The sequence below is a fragment of the Dendronephthya gigantea genome, unplaced genomic scaffold (assembly GCF_004324835.1).
Source record: "Dendronephthya gigantea isolate DGI-Jeju-01 unplaced genomic scaffold, DenGig_1.0 000787F, whole genome shotgun sequence".
NCBI classification, from domain to species: Eukaryota; Metazoa; Cnidaria; class Anthozoa; order Malacalcyonacea; family Nephtheidae; genus Dendronephthya; species Dendronephthya gigantea.
Genome location: NW_021163797.1, coordinates 7,646 through 23,256, shown reverse-complemented (window position 1 = coordinate 23,256; position 15,611 = coordinate 7,646). Strand labels below are relative to the sequence as shown.

General features: G+C 35.7%; 1 protein-coding gene across 1 annotated transcript; it reads right to left on the bottom strand.

Moving 5' to 3' along the window:
• Nucleotides 1-5,043: 5,043 nt before the first annotated feature.
• LOC114544433 lies at nucleotides 5,044-15,048 on the bottom strand. The gene is made up of 9 exons (XM_028563080.1): nucleotides 15,031-15,048; nucleotides 12,762-12,932; nucleotides 12,121-12,281; nucleotides 11,670-11,833; nucleotides 10,202-10,353; nucleotides 9,581-9,655; nucleotides 6,802-6,861; nucleotides 5,337-5,442; nucleotides 5,044-5,171 (listed from the first exon to the last, which is right to left on the bottom strand). Exons 1-9 carry the CDS (start codon nucleotides 15,046-15,048, stop codon nucleotides 5,044-5,046), a joined length of 1,035 nt encoding a protein of 344 aa, XP_028418881.1.
• Between the last annotated feature and the right edge of the window lie 563 nt (nucleotides 15,049-15,611).

Sequence of the window (15,611 nt, the reverse complement as noted above, 5' to 3'; positions counted from 1 at the left end):
AAAAAGGAAGAAAATTAAAAAAACAAAGATAGTTGGTATTTTTGAGGCTGAGCGGTGATTGCGCAGAAAGGTTAACAAGGTAAACATCTTTGTAGACGTAGTATATCGACTTTTGATGTTCTATGTATTTTAATATCTAATAAAGACCATCTATCAAACGTACGCTTATAGGAAGTCAAGTACCTAGTTAAATGGAAGGATTACAGTTCGTTTTGAAAGTACTTGGGAACCGGACACATCACATTTCAAGAGATCCTTAAGGTAAATTTTATTCATCAGTGTAATGTCAAACTGACAAATTGGGATACTATATCAAGTTTTAAAATAATTAACCCTTTGAATTTTGAAACAAAGGTTGGACATGAAAAAGTACTGTAGTTGTGCCATAATTAGGATGAAGTGTGATAAAGATATGTACAGCACATGCATGAGTTCAGTGTTTGTAAACTGCCAGCCACAGTTGCAGTGTTCATAAGTTTTAATAGAAAAATAGAATTCAAGGCTTATGTCTTCCCTTTGCGCAGTACTGGGCAATTTAGGGGGCACATACTGCAATTTTATTTCTTCAGGAGTTTTATTTTTATATTAAAATGCATATTTTAATACTCCAGGTACTTTGAGAACCCTAAACCACACACTAATGATGTCATAGAATGTGTGGACCGGTTTAAGCAAAGGAAGTTGTTGCTTCCCTCAAACACAGATGGCCAGAACAAAAGTTGACTGTGGAGTTTCGACATGATGTTTATAATTACTTGTTTGGTGGGAAAGGAAAGGCTGCTGAACAAGAGCTGGACATTGTTTGAGGAACAGGATTTTGTAATTGTGGCCTACCCAATAATTGGAATTGCCGCTATGACAACATGGGGATGGTGTAAAGATGCTATTTCCGGTGAAGATGCGGAAATTTCTTGGTAGATCAGCAAAATGTTTTGTGAAAGAAGGAGAAAGCATTGTTGAAGCTCCCGTGCTTACACTGAAAAAAATTTCAATTAACTTTATTAAAGTTGCTTCATAAAGGTAATGTTGGATTAAAAATACATGAAGTGAACCTATATATACATAAACCTATGTAAAGTCAATCTGCTTGGTGACATAGTTTGTGGATAATACAGCACACTGCGAACTACTTTAACAAAGCAGACTCTTTATAAAAGAGAATAATTGAGTTTTTTTTTATATTTGATATCTTTATGCATAATAAGTGACATCATTGGTGTGGAAAAAGTATATTAAAGCAAATTGCAACACTTGTATACATGATATTTGTAGATATTCATATGTCATTAATACCTCACTTGTCAGTCCAATGGTTTCATCTCTCAATTGTAATGTTTTTTGGTGTAACAACCACTAATTATTTCATAACCAAAATATGCAAATTTCCTCTGGCAATGATCCATATTCACAGATTGAAAGCTTAAGGAATTAAAATTTGTAGTTTTCACAAGCAAAATTCACCTACTGGAATAATACCAGTAGCATCTATACATCTGCTTGTTCCCATGAAACAAGACAGTTAAACTCTTGAAGCATTTAGGATGTTTCAATTAAATTTATTAGCTGATGCTTTTTAAACTTTGACAGCCGTCTGTTGAGGCCTTTTTCTTTGACAATGTTGCGTAACTGCATGATCGTTAACTTTCCATAATCCACCGAATTTGTGATTGGGATTGGGGGGGAATGCATATGTCGTGATCATCTACTTGGGGTGTAGCAGGTTGAGAAAGACGTCTTCTGTCTTTCCTTACTCTGCAGATATCTCCTCCCCAGTATTCAGCCTTTCTTTTAATATAAGGACCTTTCACACGTACATGTTGCTTTAAGTCCCACTGCCTGCTCTCTGTTTGGAGGATATCCTTGGCAGCATCCCATTTATTAGATTTTTGGAACATAATTCTTTTGGCGTCGTCGTTGTTTTTTTCAACAGCTTGACCCGTAAACTTCTTAATGCAACCATATTGTTGAATGAAAATTGGAATGTGATAACACATCATGTGCATGTAAGGTGTGACTCTATCCCTTGTATAGCCAGATCTAGTATTTCTTAAAGAACAAAACAGTTCAATCCATTTTATTGCTTTGTTAATATTGATGCTGGATGAATCACATGTCAATTCAAAATTTGTGATCAAATCATAGTAACTTTGAAATCTCTCCATATTTGAGTTACAATTTCACATGTCTCAGGGAGATAATGATGCAATATATCAGGGAGTTTGTTTAGCAAGGTTTTCTTTTGGCCCCCACTAAGCTGGTGTGGTCTTCGATTTTACTTCTTGATCCATCTGCATTTTTCTTAAACCAAACTGAAAAATGGTACACCTAATTCATTTATATTGTCTACAAATTTTTTTAACAGTGTCCCTTTGGGTTGAGTATTTGGCTTGTTAAAATCTGCAATCACATCCCGTTCAATTATTTCATCAATTATGTTTTGAAGCAACCGGTCTGTCACCCTTAACAATAGGTGTAACTCATCTGGCACTACATGGTCTAGCTCTATATCAATCAGGGGGGGACGGATACACCCAAAATTTTCTCCACTAGTTTGCCACATCTCTTTGAGTTCAGCCAAATTTCTCCTTTGTTCCCCCTCATTGTAAAAGTTCAAGGGCTTGCTTGTGTCCCATCTGTTTTGTTTGTGCACCTTACACCATAAACAGGCATAATTTGATGAAGCAGAGTTTAAGCCCATTATCATTAACAAGAATTTAAGATCACCACCAAGAAAGAACTCCAATTTGATTTCTTTACCATCAATTAATATAAATCCTTGATGAATAAGTTCATTAATTTTTTGAAAAAATTAGGTAGTGAGTCCTTCAATGTCTCATAGTCTTCAGGTCCATTAATTATTGCAACCGTTCTATTATTCTTTGATGACATGACATTTTCTTCAAGTTGTAGGAGTGCAAATGAGAACATCATGAAATTCGTAGTTCTGGACATTCGGGCACCATCGCCACTTAACTTTATTTGGATTGTTTCTCTCTCTAACTCTGGTTTTATGACTAGTAGATCTTTTACATGGTCCATTAGGGTAGATGTAAAATTAAGTTTGCACCTAAATACTTTCCTTGTGTTCTTTCTATAGAGTATGTCTTGTTTAAGTCTGATCTTGACTTTTTGATAATGTAAGATTTTGGTAGACCATCTGTAATCATGGATAGTTCATGGTAAGCTTCATCAGCTATACAAAATTTGTCCAATAAAAAAAATTTTTCAATATTGTCCTCGTTATCTTGGCTCATACCTGGTACACCACTGGATGCATCATAGTCTAGGGTGTGAGAAGTACCCTCTTTATCTTGGAGTGTAATATTTGAAAGCTCTAGACCGAAGCTTTTTAGAAACCAAAGTGCACATTGTGCTTTGTTTTTAAGCAGCCGAAGTTTTCTCACTTTTTGTTTTTTTCCTACCTCTTGAAATGTTCTCCCTTGACAATTTAACGTGTCTCTCCTTTCAAGTGTTTCGATGTAATCAGCAAATTCGCTGTTTTCATTTTTAAGTTCAGCAACTTCCTCCTTCAAATTATTGACTTCCTCAATAATTTCTTCATATAGTTGCTTCTTCGCATTTTCTAAATCAGGGTAGTTCTTCTTGTACTGTTCAAATTCTTGACTGCATTGGCTTGCCTGTAATTTGTACTCTTCTGCTGACTCAATCTCTCCTCTTTGAACACTGATTCTGTAAACATTGTGTTCCAACTCTTTCTTCTTCCTTCCTTTGGCCTTTTGAATAGTAGTTTTGACATAGCTAGCTTGTTTCCGAAGCAACTTTTCTATACGTTCGCAGTCGCGTTTAATAGTAAACCATCCGTCCACAACACTTGCATTGAGGAAATCAATATAATTTACATATCGAATATCTACGGAAGTGACGTTTAGAAGCGAGTTCCAAAATTGGAGCAACCCCCATGGAATATCTAGAGTAAATAAAATCTGCCTCCTTGAATCAACTTGCCGATTTACATACGTTAAAGGCCCTTCAGTACTTAACTTCAGCTTCCAGTCGATATGAAGCTTCTTGTAACTTTCCAGAATGTCAGACATATTTGATTTTTGAATTTGCGCGCGCCAAGGCGCCACTTGTTCATGGCCATTTATGACTCTCCAGAGCGCAATATTACGCAATTTTTGGGCTCTTTTTCGCTTTTAAACTGTGAACTAGATTTAAATTAAGTTTAGAAAAAAACATGGCTGCTCGAAAGTTTAGAAGCCTTTCTTTACATGGCGGAGAAAATTTCTTTCTTTCTTCAAATGTATATGGCCGGATGCTTAACACACTGAAGAATTATGAAATTTCAAACGCTGTGGGAACCGTGGCGGTAAAAAATACGAAGATATTTATGAGTTTATCGGTAGCTATATCACAACTAAAGACATTTCCAACTCCGAACTTTGCATCGTCCAAAAGGAAAGTGGTGTATTTGACCAGATTGTAGAGCATGTTTACCGATATTACTATGCTTTATATAGCCGAATCATTCAAATTGGACTTGTATATAAATCGCACTCAGGAACCTCGAGGATTTGCAAGTGAGTGAATATTTTTTGTTATAACTCTTCCTTTCTGAGCGATTTACAGAATTCGAACTCCGAACCAAGAAAAAACACACATAGGAAGCGTAATTTAAAGTTTTGTGATTAAGCCATATTGTTTCGCATGAAATTTGGCCGCCATGTTTGTTTTTATCCGAATGCAAGACGCCATCTTGTCCCAAATTTCTGGTAATGTACTATACGCATAAAAACACTCCGCCCCCCGGAGTTTACACTATGACTGATTGACTGTCTGACTGTCTGATGTGAATTTTCGCCACTCACCACAATACTGCAAAGTTTCACAGAAACTTTGCACTAAAAAGAGTAAAACTTGATTAAGCTTCCTAGTTAACTATTGTCAACGGTCAAAAACGCATATAAAGGAATTTCAGAGAGTCGGAAATCTAAATATTTTCGGTTAATTGTGCAGCCAGCCCCCCGAATTCCCCAAGAAGGCAAGAGCAAAATCTGTTTATCATTGTTTAGTTCTATTATCTTATATGCATGGAAAGTAAATCATTAAACTATTGAAAGTAGATGGTTGAAAATAATTTCTTGATAACGAACGCTTACAATATTCTCTCCAACAATCCAATGTCAGCAAACCCAGGCGTCGAAACTCGACTAAATGTGAACATAAACAAAAACAAAATATATACATATGGTGCATTAAAACGATAGTAAAGGATCAACACAGTTCAGAATTTGCTGTCGATATGACATACACACGTAAAAATAACACATCTTGTAACAAATCTGATAAAGGCAGCTTATACCACACCCGCTTACCTTCAAAATCATAAAAATTCTGTGATGTTCTTGAATATAAAATATCACACGAACGCGTGTGAGATATTGCTTCTCTATATGCGATTGCAAACCATTTAGAAGGCGACTAAAATAACGAAGGAATCTTCTGTTTATAAAGTCACAAAAGACTTTCTTCTTTATATTAGGAATTTCGTTACGAGATTGCACATGCCATATAGCTTTCTCAAAGAGCAATGCATTTACAGATTTGAGCTAATAGTTATGAAAGAGGAGAACTCCCAAGTTGAAAATGCTGAGGTTAAATCCAGGTTATACTGAACAACGGGCAGTTTAGAGCGATTGAAAAACACTATCCGTTGGATAACGCTATTCAACTTTCCTACAACCGACCTCAGATGCATGAGATCCATGTAAATAGATCGGGGCCTTGTTGTATGAAGGCTGGGTAGCGTTATAAATGAAGGAGTGACTTTTTCAAGCGTTATAAAAATGTCCGAAAAGCAGTGAAACTACAGATTTTCAGTGAACAATTATTAAAGCGAATCCTCAATTTTGGAATACTAAGGTTAACCCACGTTATACCAAACAATAGCCAATTTTTGAGCGTTTGAAAAACATCATCCGGTGGATCGTGATCTATCCAGCTTTCGTACGACCGGCCCCAGTAATCAGAGGCATTTGATAAAGAATAAGAAGTTTGCTAAACGGTTAGATGGGCTGGAGGAATTTTTTGCTGGTGCTAGTTGTTACGTTAGCAGCAGGGACCGGTTGTATATCACGCCCGTTTAGCTTAAGATAAGTAAAATTTAAATAACACCATACAATCATGGACAAAACCTGTTAATAACACTGTTGGTGAAGTATAATTTTCATTTCATTCCGATTAACTTACTTGTTTCATGGGATATTCTCCCCCCATCCCCTTGGCAATGTTGGGTTTAGCATGCAAGCAAAGGCAACGTGACAAGATATCCAACATTGAATATATATAGTTGTAAACAGTATCTTTGTATTAAGGTTAGTTTGCTTGTTGAATAAAACGATAGACTTGTTTTCTATACTAAACAGGCTTGATACAACCGACCCCTGATGTTTTATATGCGTTCTTAGAGCAAAATCGCATTGATTTCATGCAAAAGGTATTTTTTAACTAAATTTTTAAATTTTTAAACGAAACACATGCATGCACAGATAACAGATTTATGTAATTATACAATAACTATCGCATACCTCCAGATCAATATGTGACCGATGTTTTTAAACATATATAAATATTTTGAAAGGGTGCAAAAATATACGTTTAGATTCATGGTATAGATTTATACACTATTCACAAGCACCATAACCATTACTGTTACTCGATTTAGCAATTTAGCATGATAATATTAAATAATTCATAATCAATAATTAATCAGAAATCAATCAACGCTACACCAGGAAAAGTCCTGATGAACATTACATTTTCTTCAGCATATTTGTATACCTTTCTTTGGCTGGGAGTACATTGTTTCTGCCTCACATTTCCAGAAAAACAAGGCCGTAGCTAGGATGATCACATCGGCAATGAAATATTAAAGTTTTAAGTAGGATATACGAATGCGATTGTCGTCGTGAGAGGCGTTTGCATGATGACGTGATGTGGCGTAACATTTCAGGCCGGTTTAGATGCTCATCATGAGCTGAACTTAATGCAAGCCAGTTCAAATTAGGTTCTGCTCGCAAGAAGCATTAGCCCTAAACTACTACAAGGTATAAGGATCAAAGGGCCTTAATTTCGAGTGGAAATCAGACACAACTGAATTCAAGCCAGAAGCCTTTGCAATGCCCATAAGTAATAAGTCTGCAGAGTGTGTAGCTAAGTGCATTAAAACTTTTTCGTGCAGGTAATTGATTATTTTTGAACAACTTATTAACTAGTACATATCAGATCACGAGTGAGATCGACTGATATTGGGCAAAGGGGATGGGTGAGACTGACTGATGTTTTATGAGGCTAATGAAGGGGATGAATGAGACAGACGATTGAAAATTGAATGATTAATCATCAACAAACATGCTAGGCTTCCTGCGGAGTCACAAGTCACAAAAAACGGTTAAAATAAGGAAAATTTGTGCTCATTTCATCTTATACAACAGAAAATTACCCACAATTACAAGAAATCCTTGCGTGACACATTTTAACAACGCTACCTGTTACCCAAACAGTTTTCTTTGCTTTAATATTTATCCAGTTTTTTGAGGGATCGTTAAGATTGGGGGAGAACTGAGCCCGCCGTGCTACGTGCTCAGTTATCCTCCCAGGCTGCACATGCGCACTTGTTACAAGGAGAGTACTCAGAACCGGGGAGGACTGAGATCGTGACACCGGTGCATGCAATGCTCTTCCTATTGAGCTACAAAGGTAGCTGACAAGTGCGATCGTGGTTATAGTGCGGATATTAGGAAGGTAATCCCTGCGATTAAATTCAAATACTACATAATACTACATGTATATTACAAGTATACGATTGTTGTTCCTGATAAAACTTTCAGGCCATGCACTACTCACGAGTGAGTTTTTCAAAACCCTAAAGTTGCACGAGTATACATAAAATTGTTCGACAGGAAAAAAATTCATACGACATAGCTACATTACTGATTAAAAGTATTCAAACACTGTTTTTACAGCCCTCATGAAAATCCTCATATCTACTTTAAAACAAAAGCAATTTGTATAAAATATTACATGTTCCAGAGCGAGATTTTTCGCACTGTTCAGCAGTTATTTTAACTTACTATTTTAAACCGGAAGTACATTTTTAACCTAACAAGTGCCATTTACTACCTTTTTAAGTTTATTGTTTAATTGGGAGGATATATTTGTGAGAATATCGATGTTTTAGGAAGAATGAATAGTAAAGTGTTTGTATTTTTGAATAAAGATCGAATAGGGCCAGTAAGATGTGTATAGTTTTCATTGTCGATCAAATTATGGCCGGTCAAAAAAATAACAAAACATTTAAGCATTTTAAAAATTTATGTCCAACACTTTTTAAGTATGCCTTGTCTACAAGTATTTGGAATAGGTTCTCTTAATCTCAGTCAATATCTGCACGTGGTAATTTACAACACTAAAAGACCCACGTTGTCAGGTTTTGAATATTTAATGTTTTATACTCATTTAAAAATTTATGCACTTAAAAACTGTTCTTTGCACTAAAAGGCCTGATTATTCGGGAAAAGTGAAAAAGTTCTAGCAATCAAATTAATACAGTCATGAATTGAATTTTAATTGAATTTTAAAAAAAGAAGTGGTAAATGCCACATCTTTGGTCATAAATCTGCTTGCGAGTGACCAATTAATTCCTAAAACTGCTAGGGAGTGCATAATATGACGCTCTAGAATCTAAAAATAGTCATGCTTTTTTGTGAGGGCCAAAAAGAGGTGTTTGAATACTCAGTACTGATCAGTACTGTATTTCAATTTTATGTCTTGAGCCTACATGTACAAAGTTTATATATTTTATATTCAGAATATCAAAACTGAAGCCTAGCTCACATTTTAATGGTTGTTTAACGGTTCGTAGCGAGTAAAGGTTTTAGCACGAGATTAAGGAAAACGCTTTTTTTTTTCCTTGTCAGGAAATTTTCGACAATTATAAAGAACGTTTCTTTACCGATTTTATTTCCTACGTCAGTACATGTACATAAAACTGGCTGTATCAAAAATGGTAATCAAACTTCAGCATGCAGTTGTGAGTGTTGTCGGAAAACTACACTATACTAAATAAATAAAGCATGCAGGGTCGAAACTAGGGCGATAATTCGGGGAAGGGGTGGTGATAATTTTTTTATATGATGTTCTGCCCAACGGATTTCTTTTGAAAACGCGCATACATATACAAAAGAGATCTGTCAGACAAAAGGATATACGAATATGTATCCCCCCCCAATTACAGTATCACATCTATAGTTTCGATCATGCAGAAAGCATAATTAATCAGAGCAAAAAAGTAAAAGAAAAAAACCCGTGCTGAATTAAGTTGCATTGCTGCTTAAATGTATAAGAATAGAAATTTCGGTTCGTTAATCAACCGGATAACTGTGCAGTAATATAATTTAGCAAAAAATAGTCTACATGCAATCTAGTATAAAGCCCCGTAGAGACGGACGAATTTTCCTTGACAAATTTTCCTTGCCAAGTTTTGTTTGCTCGTGCATTTGTACGCGAATATTATCGCCCTTAGCAAACCTTATTAAATGATTGATAAAAAAAAACTTACCAGGTGTTTTGTATACTTTGAAAATATTGCGGCGAGTTTATCCGCATTGTAATCAGAACCTTGTGGAAGACAAAACTATATAAGATGAAAGGATTATCAAAATTCACCGTTAGAAATTGATATGGACCTCTCTGTAGCCTGTAGCAGTACCTAGGTCATCTCAATGAAGAGGTCAGATTCACTCTACCTATCAGGGCGTGCTCTGCTATAGTCTGTTATCTATATCATATAAGTTCACCTTGAGAACTTTTAAAACTATAATATGTCTATTTATATACGACTATATATAGGACATAAATCATTAGAGGCATCGTAATTGCCCGTATAGTAGGTAACAATTTGATTAAGAGACAAGTGAAATATGATATTGTTCAAATTGATTGTGTTGTCAGGTTTTATTGTTAAGTTCAGTACTCTATTAAATATTACCAAACACAACAGAAATGGTAAGAAATCCAGGAAGCCATCCGTGCGGCAAGTGTGATGGCGTGTGCATGACGCGTTCATTTTGGAAAAACTATCCCTAGTAATACTTCTGATTATACATATTCTGTGAAAGAGAAGGTGCCATCTACGCTTTTTCATATAGAGGCAAAGCGCCAGAGAAGGTAATCACTTTACCTTATAAACCTGCAGAGTACTGCACATGAGCTCAATGCCATCACCAAACCCAAAAAATCTCGGGTCCTTCACGAGTGAGTTCTTAGGTAGTTTGTGAATATCGTAAACATTTGTACATGGAATAGATACGATGATGTCATGTTGAACAAGATCTGTGAAAGTATAAATGAAAATCACGCGTACATATGCAAACGTTTTAGGCCGATATTAGGGACCTTAAGCATGTAGGACGGCAACACGACGACGACGTGGTTGGAATACTCCTTTGAATTAATGTTATGATAAAGCGTTGTTGTATATTAGTGTACCAGTTTAATGAGATTTAAGACGTTGAAAACATTGTGTTTACGTTTTTAGGGACAATTCTATAGAGCTAATTCGAGGTGGCGCTCACTGGGTCCTGAAATGCAGACGTTCTACATAGGACGTAATAAACGACGTTTTGCCGTTGTAAACAGAACGTAGATCACGCGCCTAAAACTCCCATAGCTAATTAATAATTCATTTCTTTTCAATGAAGCATTGTATTGATAGCTGCCGTCGTCGTGTTACCGTCCTACATGCTTAAGGTCCCTATTCACTGACACGGTCCGCCAACGCTACGCGATTTTTACGAATTTCTGAGGTTTCAAAAGCAACAAAAAACAGCAAAAGCAAGTTTGATCATGTTATGATATTCTTGATAATTACTGAAGGATAGCATACTTTGACATGTCTGGGGCCCATAGCTCTCAAAATTTCCCTCCAGAATTGAATTATTTTGCTTAAAAAAACCCCAAAAATTCGCGTTGCGTTGCGCCCAGTGTGTGTGGGCCTTAAGCCTGTTTTCCACCAGGCGAATTTATTTGCGCGATGCGATATCTGAAATGCGGTGCGGTGATTAGTTTGCGAAAAAATTTGCCGCGAAAAAGAAGAATCGCTTTCTACTTTTTATCAATCTGCACGAATAAATTGCCTATTGGAAAACGGGCTTTATACCACATAGTTTCTTTCGAAATTGTAAGACCAGTACATGTGAGTGTCAGAATGTTTTTTAGGTCAACGATTCTGGAATCGACATCACGTCCACTGGTACCAGAGTTTTCCAAAACTATTTAATAACGGACTTTGATGGACTTGTTCAGAATATATAGGTTTTTTATATAACCTTTAGATTTCCAGCTGAAACAGCTTGCTTGATATCCAAGCGTTTAAGTTCGAATCGTCTGTACCGCACATTTGAATTAACTAAGTCCGAAAATAAATCTCGCAGAGCACTTACAAATACTCTTGACTAAATCTATAGGGCGGAGAAATAAGATAGAGTTGAATGGTTAGGATTGGTTATTATTTAGTACACTTTCTTTAAAGCGGCCAAAATGATCATATCGAATTGTCGTGAACAAGCCACCTTACCCGATATGAAATAGTCCGAATGAAAAAATAAGTAGATGAGATATAAGGTTGTATGCGTGCAGCATCTGTTTACCTTTCTCTGTTTCATCGGATTCCGGTGTGTCTACGGGCTGTAGAGAAATCAACTTACAATTGTCGTCTAAATTTTCTCCACAGGAAGTTTGAACGACGTTATTTTCATGTGATCTGTTCAATGTAAATTGTGACTTTCCCTTGTAAGTCGATCTTAACGTGCGACTGAAAATAGAAGAAAAAACCTTGGCCTTAATTTACGAAGAATAACCCAGAGAATGATTTATATATCTTTGTCTTATATATATTACTCGGTCTTGTGAAAACTGGTGGGCGATCCGCTCCAAACAATTTGCTACTCGACGAATATGAATCAGCCGTATAATGTTTAGACCAGGGGCACATTATGAGTTAAGGGCATCACTGGCTCATTATAGAGCAAGTTTAAGACAGGTGATGATTACCCCATGCACTTTATAAAAAAACTATCTTTTGCATGACTGTTACTTTACCATGATTTTGAATGTTGCAAGTTCTTTTGGAAATGCTGTGCTTTTTCTCTAAACCTCTCAAGTGTATCTGAAAACCCTTTCTTTTTCCCAAACTGACTGCTATTTTTCTTGGATACAAGGGATGTATGGTGGTCACCACCAATGGCCTCGTCTTCTACATCCTGAAGGAAAATGGTATTACCGGTTCCATGACCATTGCAAAATTGCAACAGAAAACTGGAATGCTTACAACAAGCTTGGACCCAATATGTGTTCTAGTATACCACACTTGATAAAATGAGTAGAACTTTGACAATTATTGGCTTCCTATACAATATTCATTGGGGACAACTAAACATTTTTTATGCATCAGCTTGTATTCCATTTGGTATTCGGTAGTACTTATCATAGTTGGTAAGGAAAAATTTGTATTCATATGTTACTAAATCCGCTATATTTTAAGTCAACAATGTACAAAATTATTACAAAAGGCTGCTTTGCAAAAGGCTGTTTTTTTAAATTTAATTTTTGAAAATTAAGAACATTTAAAAACTCGATTTTACAGAATTTAAATGGCACAAGACCAGGAATAAGTATTATTGGTTAAACTGTTTAAAAAATTAGGCCAAAGACAAATTCAGGTTTGAGCAAAGTAAACATACCGGTGATGAACCACTGAATATAACTCTAAATGTTGTAAGATGCAACGTTCCTTCCACAGGAGAGAGATATGTTTCAACACATATTGCATCTTGCTGCAGCAAAATCTTCTCACCAGGTAGTAATGTTGGATGTTTTGACAATTTCTTATTGGTAGCTGGAGCAAGGAGTGGCTTTAAAAAAATGAAGGTATAGAGGTAATATATAATTGAGTAGCAAATCATCTGCTTTTATTAACAGAATTCAATTTAATAATGAACTAATAGTGTTTTAGGAATCAGAACCATGTATTATAGTGATTATAATTTTTTCCAGGCATTAATGACCTTTGACTGTCAGGACATTTACATGAACTTGACTAAATGCAGTAATACAAAAAGCTCACTGGTCAGAAATCATTATTTGAAGTTTGTGCACATTTTTTAAAACTGAAAATTCCAAATAGATAAAAACAGTGTAAAAAAAGAAATGCCCATGTATTAATTTTTTGGTTTATTTGTAATGTGTATTTGTATGCACAGCCAAAACCAAAAATTCTTAAGAGGTCAAGGCTCTGCAAAACATATTTTCCTCCAAGGTCCTAAGTAAAAATATCTTACTACATACTAATAGCTCTATTATATATAAAAGATAGCAAATTAAAAAACTAGTGAATAAAATGCAAAAGATTGAAAGCACTAAAATTAAAATATGTTGTCAAAAGGTGCGTTTGACTTTTTCCCATTATCCCTGATCGGTCACCTATTAATCCCCTCTAGGGTCTGGATCTGCTTTGGGAAGATAGCAAAAATTCATTATTTGTGTAATATGATCTTGACCAAAACTCATTAGAAGGAGGGTTTTCATCTATTATTATACAAATTGTATTCTTCTATATTTATACCTTATATTTTTCATATCACAAGTTAAGTTATTTCTTTAAACAAATCCATACAATAAGTTTGGCATTGTATGTGTTTCGGGAAGATTGTTCATAATATTAAAATATGGAACTGCCACCTCCGCAATAGATATAATCATAACTAGGGATCCAAGAATAGTGCAAAGTTTTCATGCCCTGTAATACCTAAGCAACCAGACGTTTGTCCCAACATAAACATTTTGACTTATGCCTGTAAAAATATAACGAACTAGGTTAAACATTAATCAAAAGGAAATTACTCAAAGTACTCAAATGACGTTAGCCGCGGATACTGTCACTATTAAATTATAGCTAATTTTAGTTGCCCATGTAAACCGGCCAAACCGGGCGCGATTTTCTCAGTGTAGTCTCTTTTCTTCGTCAAACAACTGTGACTACATTCACTACATTTATATGACGGCACCAATTTATCCGTCATTTCATAAGAATAGCCAAAATAGTTGCGTTGTAAATAATGTAAATAAACCGCGGTGCATATTATGTATATGATGTGGATACTTCGACGCGTAAAATCGATACAAAACAATATACTTATAATCAATACTGTATACCTCCAAAATGATTTGATTACTGCACAAAATGTCCGTTTTGTATAGTATCATTTATGTACTGTATGCAGAATATCAGGTATCGACTTGCTATCGACATAATATACATTCGTGTAAGAGTCTATCAATACATATTAAACAACACAGCGTCGTTTCTTCCTAACCTCTTAGCTCTATTTATGGAATAAACCTTCCAAATTATATTTGTGTTGAATTGAATGCTCGTAATTCATAACATAAGTTGATAAAGTGCGTAGATTCTCAAAGATTTGCTCGATTTTTACGCCCGGAATGTTTTGAAGCAATGCTCGTCGCTCCTCGTTTCTTTACATCGTGAATAATGTTCAAGTCTCGACGGCACATGCGCAGTTGCGACGTGTAAGAAAGAATCGGGTGTTCCGGGGGGTAATTTTTGCAAATCCCTTTAAAACAAAACCCAAACCGCGGAAAAGCAATGCTTCAAAATTTACAGTAACCGCCAAAATCCCTCAATATTTTGGTGAACTTTGCAGAACGGGTATAGTGCATTAATAAATAAAGCATGTTAAACTGATTTATAAACCTTAAATTACTGATCATACACAAAAAGTTACTATACGCATAAATCAACCTACCCCCCGTAAAGTTTACACTATGACTGACTGACTGACTGACTGACTGTCTGACTGACTTACTGACTCGTTTGAATTTTCGCCACTCATCACAATACTGCAAAGTTTCTCAAACTTTGCACTAAAAATGGAGAAGCCACTGTTCGAAAAGTTCGTGTCTAACAGAACTTTGGTAAAATAATTTTCATACATGTAATTTGGTTGCCATGTCTAATGATACATAGTATAGGGCCTGGGGCAGAATTACCAGGTTGAATATATGTGTTGTTTAACCTTCATTTCACTGTACAGGGTGAAATAAAAAAATAATGTCATTCTTTACATTTATTAGAATATGTTGAAGACTTGTACAAGACAATGCTAAGTGCCGAAAGTGATCAGGTGGATGAGGCATACAAGGAGTTGGTAGATATGACACCAGATCCCATGAATTCTATGCTGCAAAAGCAACCAAGAAATGAAGCCATAAAGAAGATGCTTGATCGTCAAGAAATGGTTGTTGTCAATGTCAGACCCACTGCAGGTATTCCACATTTGCAGTATGTGTACTCTTTTCAAGGAATAAAAATATAGAGTGACAGTGGGAAATACAATGCAACATAAATTGTATGGGTATGTATAATAGTTAAGTATATTAATTTTATTTATTTTTTAGAGCCTTCTACTGTGCAGGTACAACCGGTAGCTCCTTGCGAGAATCGAGCAAAACCATGCTGTAGAACATGTGGCCAACCCATGAAAGGCCATAAAAAGGTTTCCAACTGTCCTCGA